Raw genomic sequence first — 11,382 nt, forward strand, 5'->3', positions numbered from 1 at the left:
GTTAATGTAGGGGGACTCTGTTAAGTTAATGGTGTAATCCAGTCAGAATCATAACTACAATTATAGGGAAATAAATGTATGGGACCCTGTTAAGTTAATGATGTAATCCAGTCAGAATCATAACTACAATTATAGGGAAATAAATGTAGGGGACTCTGTTAAGTTAATGGTGTAATCCAGTCAGAATAATAACTACAATTATAGGGAAATAAATGTAAACAGGGTCCCCGTTAATGATGTAATCCAGTCAGAATAATAACTACAATTATAGGGAAATAAATGTAGGGGACCCAATTACTTTTGATGCAGGTAGGGGCTATATTTTGTAGTTATGTTACTGACATCTGTATATCCATATAGCCCATGGAATATAAAAAGGAATACATCTATATATTCTAATGTATATAAAAGGAATACGTCTATGAGATAGTTGTATTTACTATCAGTGTCTGTGAAATATTAAATCTTTTCTGTTGTGTAATACCAGCAAGATATGAACTACTAATGTGAGAACTTTTACTCATCAGCAAAAATATCATAAAGAACTACATATCACACCTGCTGCCATAACAAAAATCAGCCCACACATTCAAAGGTATAGTTAACTAACTACAATTAAATTAGATATGTCCATCAAGGTTGAAAATCATGACTATCATTTTTTGTCAAGCTGGTTGACACATAACTTAATAAATGCTGATTAGCTTATCCCAAAGAAACAGGTAACGAAATATTGGGTTAAAAAATAAATCTTGTTTCTCATCTAAGCACACAAACACCGTGTGAAATTACGAAGATTATGCAGGTATTACTCCTTCACATACTAAGATATCATGAAGCTCAAGTGGGAGTCGTCTGGTCACACAGACTTTGTTCACCTCTTATATAATCACCCAATGTACAGTGTGTCACTAACCACACAATAAAAGATGCATTTTTTAACCTGCACACCTAACCGTTCAGAATGAATGTGATAGAATACAGAAAACTTTAAATTGATCATAGCATGTTGAAATAATGTTGTGTTATTAATTCTTATATAACAGCCTAATATGTATGTAATTTAAATAAAATTTATAATGATTATAATCTGATTCACACCCTAACAGTTGTTGTTCATAAGAGTACATGTATTTAGTGTCTAGACTGATACTATATCTGTTGTATCCCAGCCAGACTGACTAGCCCAGGTATTTAGTAAAAGTAATTGTCAGCACTGGATATAACATTTGTTGTGTGATCGACACATAACAAAATATTTTTGTTTGTTTCCACTCATGTGTTCTTAGAATTAAAAAAAGCTTCTGCCAATTGAAATGTACAGTAAACACTTCTAGAGACTGCAGTGAAAGTACCTGGGAACTGGAGTTTTTAATGAAATGAGGAGTACATATTGACAAGTTTAGAAGTACACCTTACATTTGATTCCAAGTTCCTATTAACTGAAGTTTCCACGAGTGTTGTACGTACACCTACGGTAAAGGGGTGGATAATATTCTGTGTATGGAAACAATTCTGAAAATTCTGGAAGAATTTTCGGTCATGTAAAAACTAGGAAGTAAAAGAAAGAGTAAAAGAATCTGTATTAATTAGTGACATCATGTTGCTATGGTGTTGTCATTCAGATGCAGTAAAATATTTGGGTATGATTTTAGAATCCTAGCTTGTACAAAATCTGGAGAAAACAATGAAAGTTTCAAGTGTATAGAGTGCAATGTACAGTTTCAGGTGTATAGAGTGCAATGTACAGTTTCAGGTGTATAGAGTGCAATGTACAGTTTCAGGTGTATAGAGTGCAATGTACAGTTTCAGGTGTATAGAGTACACTGTGAACAGTTTCATTTGTATAAAGTACACTGTAAACAGTTTCAGGTGTACGGAGTACACTGTGAACAGTTTCAGGTGTATGGAGTACACTGTGAACAGTTTCAGGTGTACAGAGTACACTGTGAACAGTTTCAGGTGTATAGAGTACACTGGGAACAGTTTCAGGTGTACGGAGTACACTGTGAACAGTTTCATTTGTATAGAGTACACTGTGAACAGTTTCAGGTCAGTGTACTCCATACCTCTATACACCTGAAACTGTTCATACACCTGAAACTGTTCACAGTATACTCTATACACCTGAAACTGTTCACAGTATATGTACAGAGTACACTGTGAACAGTTTCAGGTGTATAGAGTACACTGTGAACAGTTTCAGGAGTATATAGTACACTGTAAACAGTTTCAGGTGTTTGAAATCCACACTGGTAATTTCAGGTTAAAATTATTTTACACTGTATTTGTTCACTTATTAGCAACATTGTTTTCTTGTGTAGAACGGTCAGTTAAAATAATATCTAAAGAAGAGTCTTACCTACATGCTTTTCAAAAGGAGTGTATGTTTATATATATAAACACAGTAGAAAATAACAATGAAATTCAGCTGTACATGTATAGTAACACTACTATCAAAACAAACATTCTATACTTATCACTGGCTGTTTATAATAAACCAATTTATGTTAGCTCAGGTTGTGTATAATCAGTTAAATACCTGCAGAAGTCTTATCATTTTACTTGAGTACACTTACTGCATTAAGTATTAAAAAAGACCATGAATCCCAGCATGCATCAAAGTATGATAAATAAACTAGTATAATTTCAAGCAGGTATTACTCTGTACCTAGGCAGAATGCACAAAAAATTAACTCTGGTCAAATTTTATTTCAGTCCTGAAAAAAGTAAAAAAACCTGTATGACCAGATGAGTGACATGGAAATAAAACTACAGGCCCTGAACCAATTGAAAAGTTAAAAACTTTTTCAATGGTCCCTTTTCTCCACCACATGACATCTATGAAATAATCAATGATGCCAAAATGATGCTTGATGTTATAAAGGAAATCTAAAGACGCTTCTTCCCATAATCCTTCAGACAACATTTTCTTCAGCCTCACTCACATACCTTTAAAACAGCTCCAGAAGGATTACCCAAAATATTAATTCTTAATTAGCTTTGAAATTGGAAGTACCAAATACACAAATCCTCTTTAACTTTCTATTTTGGTGTAGTAAAAACATCTCTTTGGAAGTCTCAAATAATTTGAAACCTCAGTGACTTTTGGCAGAAACATAGGAATTACAAAGTACTGATAGAACCTTGATGAAATAGATGTAGTGTAGCTGATCTTTCAAAACTCTCTTAAAGCTAAGAGTTGCAGTAAATTTTCTCTCATACCAAAACAAACAAACATTTTTTAACTTTGTGAATATGTAAACATTGCAAAAAGCTAGATTTCAAATACTGATAAATGTCTAACTTTGTAAAATTGGACAGATATTACTTTTGTTTCTAGGTAAAACACACAAAATTATCTATTTTTATCAAAACATTCTAAGGGCACTAGCATTGGCAAGCTGTTAAACCTAGATCAGTTGGGAACTTTACTAACCAAATTTTATGAGTCACTAAGGCAGATATACCTTATCACATAATCACTGAAAACAAAAATAGCTACCACACAAAAAATGCTGAAACATCTTGGCATATCAAGGTATAATAAAGAATAAGTTATACACACACACATGTAGCTATTTAATATATACTAAATATATTATCATTAATTAAATCTCACTTATGAGAACGTTTCATAATGTGCATATATATATACACACAAGACTACTTTGCCGAAGCATATAATACACAAATTCACTGGAATTTTGACAACTGTACACCAGTGGATGCTGTTTACACTTTAATAACTTTTAACAGAAGCTACATAATGAGGTACCGATGCATGAGGATTTAGAGTAAAATATAAGTTAGGGTTAAAACTTTCAATTCATTCAACACTTTTTACCACCTCGTGGTTTGATAGTTTCCGAGATTTGCCACATGGATTCTTCACACAAATACTCGTCAAACCTGTTGAAAAAGGAGATAACTTGTTCATTCCTCTTGAAAGGATAGTGAGCTTTCCTAAATCGTCTCATGTTCTCGAGGATGTTGAATTGTTGCCAGCGCTTCGAAAAGTTGACGTTACCATCGGGAAGGAAATCATTGTTTCCTATGTGGACGAAGGTTAAGTCCTGTAGAATCAGGCCAATGTAAGGTATGCAGGGAGGCTCCGTCTCCGCTAGAGCTTGACGATAAGCTCGGAAGGAAGAAGAACTATCAATCAGAGCACAGTACTCTTTCAGGCCCTCGGTAATATTTTTCTGCCATTCTAAGCGGCGTATTGGTGCCGAGTCAAGTGCAGAGAGTACTGCAAGATAAGAATTAAAGTTGTTCAGTTTACGAAGATGTTTGAGTATTTTAATGAAACGAGTGACGTATTTTTCTCTATCTCGAGCATCATTCTGTTCCAAGATGCGGGACCTCACCCAATAGGACATCTTGTTAAAATGTTCAGTGAAGGAAGTTAAATTTGGACTCAAGTCTTCTTTTTGTTCCTTGACCCATAATAGCACTTCTGGAATTTCAATCTTTTGAAAAAGTTCAGCATCTAATAATGTCATCTGTTCTGCTAAGACTTCTGACTTGAAGTCAAGTAATGATGCCTGACAAGTATGCACATTTAAGGAAGTCAGAAGGATCTGTAAACTCTGTTGAGAAAAACGATGAGCCTCACACTTCTCCACTACCGTTTTTCGAAGAACTCTGGCAAATGTTAATTCTCCACTACTCACCAATTGATAAATAAAATCTAAAAGTTTTTGAAAAACACCATGCTCAATATCGCTCACACACAAATCGTCAGCAACGCGCACCAACAGAGAAAACACATTTCGAGCAGCTCGCTGTTTTGAATCATTCAGGTGAATAAATTTATTAAATCTGTACAAAAGTTTATTGATCAGCTCCATGGGGGAAAGAATTGTGCGGTATGTTGTAAGAAAAGCTTCCTGATAAAGGAAGTCTTTTTTACCTGCTTTTGCAGCCTGAACAATGATAGCATCTATTGGACCACCCCGAACCTCTGGACCTTCTTCATTAGGTTTCTTCCATATTAAATACTGGGTAACCTCCTGTTCATCTAGTGGACTGTTTTCAGTTTCTTTTACACTTGGTGTTGGTGATTTTATCTGTTCACTCTCTTTTTCCATTGGGGATGAAATTTTATCCTCATCTTTACTTGAAGCATTTTCAGTGTCCAATTCTGAAAGCTGTGTCTGGGAGTTTTCTTTCTGTATTGGTACCTGTGTCTTGCCCTTTTTAGGAGGCAAAGCTGGTGGTGTAGTAGCAGGAGAAGCTGGCTGTTCTTCATCTCCAAAGCTCCTTTCTAAACTACTTAGACTGCTCTGACCATCTGAGATCACAGAGTCTTCAGAACTGGACACCCGAGCAGTTATGGAGGACTGTGGTTGGGTCAGAATAAAGTTTTGTTGTTGTAATCTTGTCTCCATTGCATGAAAGGTAAATTGTGAGTGGCATAAGATATCTCCTTCATCTGGTTGGTATGACAGTGTTTGCATATATGCCATAATGTTTTTCTTTTTCATAGGTAATGGTGGTGGATCTCCAACTTCTGGGGTATGTCTGGTACTATGAATAGGACATGTCGGATCATGACTACCATCCACCCAACTCTGATGTTCCAAAACTGGCTGAGGACTGTGACCTCGAGAACATACTGAGGTACCCACCATTCCAAAGCCATTTGTTTCAGCCAGTAAAAAAGTATATGTTGGTACGTTATCATATTGAGAAGGTCTCCGAGTTCTTGGAGCCACTCTCTGTTTAGCTGGGAGGGCAGGAGGATGTTCAGGACTGGTGTTTTCTGATCCCATTCCTGAAGTGATTATCAGATTTGTCTGTTTACTTTCTTTTGAGAAGTGGCTAACACACGATTCTACCATCCTTCCCAAATCAGTTGATACTGGGGACCTAACACTTGCTGAAAGATTTCTGTAGCTTTCAGTATGAGAAAATCCTAACTGATGAATACTCACTTCTTGGTTTTTCTGGTTGAACAGAAAACCTTTTGGTGTGCTCATTGTTTGCAAGTCATCAGTTGAATAATCCAAATTTGAATCCACACTGCTACCCAGAGATTTACTGACAGGTGTTGATGAAAAGAAATCATAAGGGCTATTCCAATGAGGAAAGCCTACTGATGTGGCATCAGTCCTAACTACCGAAGAAGCTATATAATTTGAAAAGTTACCAGATGTATAACTCCAGATATTCTGTACATCATGAGGACTTCTGGAAGAGTCTCCAGAATCTATCTGTGAACAAGCCATTGGGCCATTTACATTACGTTTCTTCGGAGGAATTGGAGGTGCTGGTTCCGATAATCCTGCTTTAAACAAATAATGTAAATTTAAATCTTTCTTTGAAGGAAGAGGGGGTTTAGGAGGTGGGATGTTTTCTTCTTTCACTTTCTGAGTATCAGAATTCAGTATACTATCAGAAGATGCTGAATGATGTAGACGTTTAGTTTCTAAAGACTGACTGTTTTGATGTAACTCTGCGAACTTAGTTTTTTCTAAAATCTCTCGTTCACGAGGTGTCAACGGAATATCTGGCAAGGAATTTCTCTGAGGGCTATCTGGTTTTACTGTAATTGACTCTTGAACAGAACTTGTCAAACCAGGGCTTAACTTATCTTTATTTTTTACTCTATTCATAAAAAGTTGTACCAGAGCTTCTACCGCTTCTTGTAATTGCTGGATAATTTCATAAACATTACTTACAATAGTTGTATCAGAATTGTTAGTAACATGTAGAGCATTATCAGACCACTTGATTAAATTAGCCAGGGTTTGATAAACCTGACTGAATGAAGATAGCACTAGCGAACTCTGATCATTATTTAGCACCCTTTTCAATGACGATTGAATGTTAAAAACAGTTTCTAAAACCAAATTGGCACAACCTGGCAAAACTTCTACAGTTTTTTCTTTTTCAACAACTTCTTGAATGAATCGTAGGGCAGTTCTTAAGTCCTGAACATCAGTGTGTAAGTCTTCAATTTCATTTCCTGTTCGACTTTTCCCAACTTCTTCAGTTTCTGAATCTCCTTCAATAACTTTTCCCTTTAATTTAGAAGCTTTCCCTGGTGACAGGGGACCACGCTTTTGAGCAATTTTACCAATTATATCCTCCTTAAATGACCGAGCTCGTTTGGCTAGCTTTCCACCTCGAGGGCGAGACAAATCTGTCTTTTCTCCTTTAGCTGACATTATTTTGTTATACATCCAAATGAGCTATTTCATATTATAACAAATCACAATAGATGGAAAATAAAAATAACATTCTTCTCCTTTTCTTTAAAAAAAAGTGTGTCTGGTATAGGTCTTCACTAGGAATATCACTTCCGAAAATATTTTATCATTAGATCATATCTATGTGTCATGTATTTATGTTTTTTTGCTACACTTAATTTAGTCTTCAGTTTCATACGAGTCATTGCCTAGTTGTTACTGTAGTTTATTCACTCAATATTACTACTAGTATTAGTTAAATTCAAGGAACAATCGTAAAAATATTTATCTAATGCAATGAAAAGATGGGCTTCTTAGTCTTACCTAAACCAATTCATTCACGGGTGCTTAATTTCAACCTTGTTGATATTATTATTCAAGACTCGGTATAACTAAATAAGTAAGTCGTGGAGGAGTAATGCAAATGCACATACAAGAGGAGTCACTGCAGCTGAAGCTATAGGACTAGGATTCTAATTTCTAAGAGTAGGAATAACTTCAACTAGTAAGACAGCTGTACGTTCCCAGAGTAGTCAATAAAATTGAAATAATAATTCCACGAGTAGTCGTTTTTTACACGAAGTTCTCATGGCACTAAGAACATTGAAGAATTCAAATGTAACACATTAAAAGATTATTCAAATTTAAGTCAGTTAATCACTGTCTTCACGTACCTAGTTACTAACCCAAAGCCTTGCCCTAAACTTAAGCTAAATTCACCTTTTCTTAGCCAAGTCTATCCGCACGCCCTCTATGGTAATATACTATATTATTAGGCATATTTCCGGTGGTACACTTCCGCGTTCATCTGTCTAATTGAACATCTGTACGGTGATTGATTATAACTATGCCGAAGTTTAAAGAAGCCTTTTGCATAGTTTTACTGTTAGTAAGAGTATGTTCTAGATCATTAATATAGTAATATATGCCATTAAAAACAAACATTAAAAAATATTTAATTATATACCGTATTATGCTAATTCTTACTAAAATATAAAATATGTTAAACCAAGTTCTGAAGAAGTTGCAAGAGATGAAAGACCTTTACTCAATGATGGATTCAGATGATGGCAATTGGACTGGAACAATGGTAGTCAAACGACTTCTGGTGGGAGTGCAAGAAGGGAGAGACAGAAGCCTCCCGATAAATTCGAATTGGTATGAAGAAGCGATGTTGTTTTAATTCATTTATAATGTATGTTGTATTCGTTTTATTTTTACTTAAATAAGTGAGATGCAGAATAGAAGGTTACAAATGTCAACTTTTAAATGCTGAAATCAGTGAGGCAGAGCACCAGGGGGGGGGGGGGCAAGGAGAGAATATGAACATTCTTTTATGTTAAGCTTATTCGGAGATAGAAGAATGGCTTGCCTTGAAACTAAAGGTAATGCTGTTTAGTTAGTAAGAATTCCTGAAATATTTTAAAAGCTGGAATGCAAGTAAGGAATTTACATATATGGTTATATAAAGATACACCAGTTTACTTATTGAACTGTGCAAACTATGAATCCAAGAATAGCAGGAATCATAAAATTCATTAATATTTATTCTGCCATACATGAGGTATGTCTGAATACTCAAGACTATATTCAACCCTTTTAAAAGTAGTTTCCCATGTAAGCAGCTAGGTGACTCCACTACTTGCTGAATTTGTTTATTTCTTGTGATTTTATATCACTTTTTAGTGAGACTGTGAGATGAACGTCAAACCCATGAGACTGGCATGAAATCCATGAGAGTTACAGTATGCAGTGTTATATATATATTTTTTTCTATAAGTATTTATATACTGAAGGGATACATGTTAAAAATTCTTCACATAAAATTTACAAATTCAAAAATGTGTATTAAATTAATTTTTGAGAGCTACATCAAGGTGCAAAGTGACCAAAGAAGTCATAAATATTTGGTTACGAAGATTCTGAAATATAGTACAGGCCTACCAAACTAGGTAGAAATTTTTTCATAGAAATTAAAATGCACACTTACAAGATCCGCTTTCCAAACTATAACTTGGAAACCCTAATTTTATATTCATGAATTTGGGAGTAATGCCCATTGTTGATCAATACCGTGATGGATGTTCTTTAATTAAAATTTCAAGTTTTCTATCAATTTTTTTAAAATCCTTCTTGAGAAGTTTTAAGAAGTTTAACTTTGTAAAAGTAGTTTGAATGGTGAAAGATAGAAGATGTAGACCATTAATTGTTTAAATTGCAGATGATAATTGGTATACTTACTAAGTAAGTACTGTTAGCGAAGGAAAGAGATGAAATAGTTTTGTTAAAATTAATATATTATTTGACTGTAGGAAATAAAATAACAATGAATTTTGTCCAAACCCATAACTTAACATCTAAAAACTGTGATAATCCACATGCATCTCAATTTTGAAAAGATTTTTCAGCCTTCTGCAAAAAAGTCAAGGTGAATTGAAAAAGCATTTGTAACTCTAACTGTACAGTAATTCTGTTTTTATGAAAGTGACAATTGTTATCTAAACCATCAACAAAATATTTTTATGAAAGTGACAATTGTTATCTAAACCGTCAACAAAATGTTTTTATGAAAGTTACAATTGTTATCTGAACCGTCAACAAAATATTTCTATGAAAGTGACAATTGTTACCTGAACCGTCAACAAAATATTTTTGACATGTTTAGATTGACACTACCCTGACATGTAACTTTTAGTATTATAATTGGAAATATTTATACTGTAGGTATAGGAGATTCAGTTCTAATTAGTTCAGGTATACCAATTAAGAAGTTTATGTTGACAAATAGGATGCAAAATTTATAAAATTACAGAAACTTTAGGGGTTTGATTGAAAAAAGAAATTATGAAATCCAAAATGGCTTATGAGAATCACCTGTCAGGGAAACAATGGTTCTTAACTTACTTGGAGCCCTGACAGGTGCACTCAAAGTACCTATTCCATGCATTAATGACATTATGTGCAGATTACAGTTAACTTTTTTTGAGGACGTTACTTATTATCTGGATAATGGATAGGCTGTAGACTTGGTGTAGTTAGATTTTCAAAAAGCCTTTGACAAGGAGCAACAGAGAAGATTAGCTAAGAAAATGACACTGGTAGGGGTGAGGGAAAGACTGTTGGTTTGTTGGATGGGAAAAGCAAAAGGTTGTTATTAATGGACTCTTGTTACCAGTGGAGCATCTAAAGGGTCAGTGCCTGGGCCTCTACTTTTCCTTATTTACATTAATAACATCAATAGGGGTATAATTAGTGAGTTGGAAAAATATTTGGTAAATGAACTTTACTTATAGTAAGTGCAAGAAGCATTTAGGTTATAATTTGGATCACATGTTTATTATAGATAAGAAACCACTCATTAGTGTGGCAGAAAAAAATGGATCTTATCAGAGTGGTGAGTAAGTTACTCATATTATTGAGGCAGTGTTCTGTTGCTAGTAGTAAAGCTAATAGAAGTTTAGTCTGTATATATTGATATATTTATTACAAGTGAAAAGTCGTAATCTCTATACAAGTCTCTAGTTAGGCCTCATATAGAATACTGTGTATATTTTTGGTCTACTAAGAAAGGATGTTGACTTATTGGAAAAGTTTGGAGAAGAGCAGATAGGATGTAAGAGTTATATTATAGGGATTGATAAAAAAACTTTCGTTTCCTCTTGAGAAAAGATGGATAAGCTAGGGGTGATCCTACTGGGGAAACATATGGAACGCATTTGATGTTGAGTTGTTGAAAAGGATTCAAAATAGTATCCTGGGATAAAGGGGCTGTCATATGAGGAAAAAACTATTATAAAACCTTTAAAGCCTTTTAGAAAATACATATTAAGAAGTCATAAGCTAAACAACATTGTTGCATGAAGAAAACTAGTGAGTGGGATGGGAAGGAGGCCATCAGTTCACTCAATGTGTCATTTTAAATAGTTATTCAGTTTTGGTCACCTTATTTAAGTTAAGAAAGGATGTTCGAGAACTAACAAGATGGTTCCAAATGGAGATAGATTGAAAACATTTGACATGTTTCCACTGGAGAGAATATTGGGATATGATTAAGATTTTTAAGGTTTCTAGAGACGTGGAACCCAAACATTTAAATGATGATTTCATAAAAAAATCTACAGACAATAAGATTGGAGAATACGAGTTTAATATATGGTGTTCTAATGAGACATGGCTCCAGTTAAGG

General features: G+C 34.4%; 1 protein-coding gene and 1 long non-coding RNA gene across 2 annotated transcripts in view; one reads left to right on the top strand and one right to left on the bottom strand.

Annotated features, from left to right (window-relative positions):
• Positions 1–2,153: 2,153 nt before the first annotated feature.
• Positions 2,154–7,909, bottom strand: LOC106474845 (rap guanine nucleotide exchange factor 1-like). The gene has a single exon (XM_013935540.2). It carries the CDS (start codon positions 7,188–7,190, stop codon positions 3,834–3,836), a length of 3,357 nt encoding a protein of 1,118 aa, XP_013790994.1. The 5' UTR covers positions 7,191–7,909; the 3' UTR covers positions 2,154–3,833.
• A 103-nt stretch (positions 7,910–8,012) lies between these two features.
• Positions 8,013–11,382, top strand: part of LOC111089889 — a 5,236-nt gene continuing 1,866 nt past the window's right edge. Inside the window, exons 1-2 of the long non-coding RNA XR_002614048.1 lie at positions 8,013–8,354; positions 10,540–10,590. This is a non-coding gene — a long non-coding RNA (uncharacterized LOC111089889). The remainder of the gene's footprint in view (positions 8,355–10,539; positions 10,591–11,382) is intronic.

This window comes from Limulus polyphemus, unplaced genomic scaffold (genome assembly GCF_000517525.1).
Source record: "Limulus polyphemus unplaced genomic scaffold, Limulus_polyphemus-2.1.2 Scaffold7760, whole genome shotgun sequence".
NCBI classification, from domain to species: domain Eukaryota; kingdom Metazoa; phylum Arthropoda; class Merostomata; order Xiphosura; family Limulidae; genus Limulus; species Limulus polyphemus.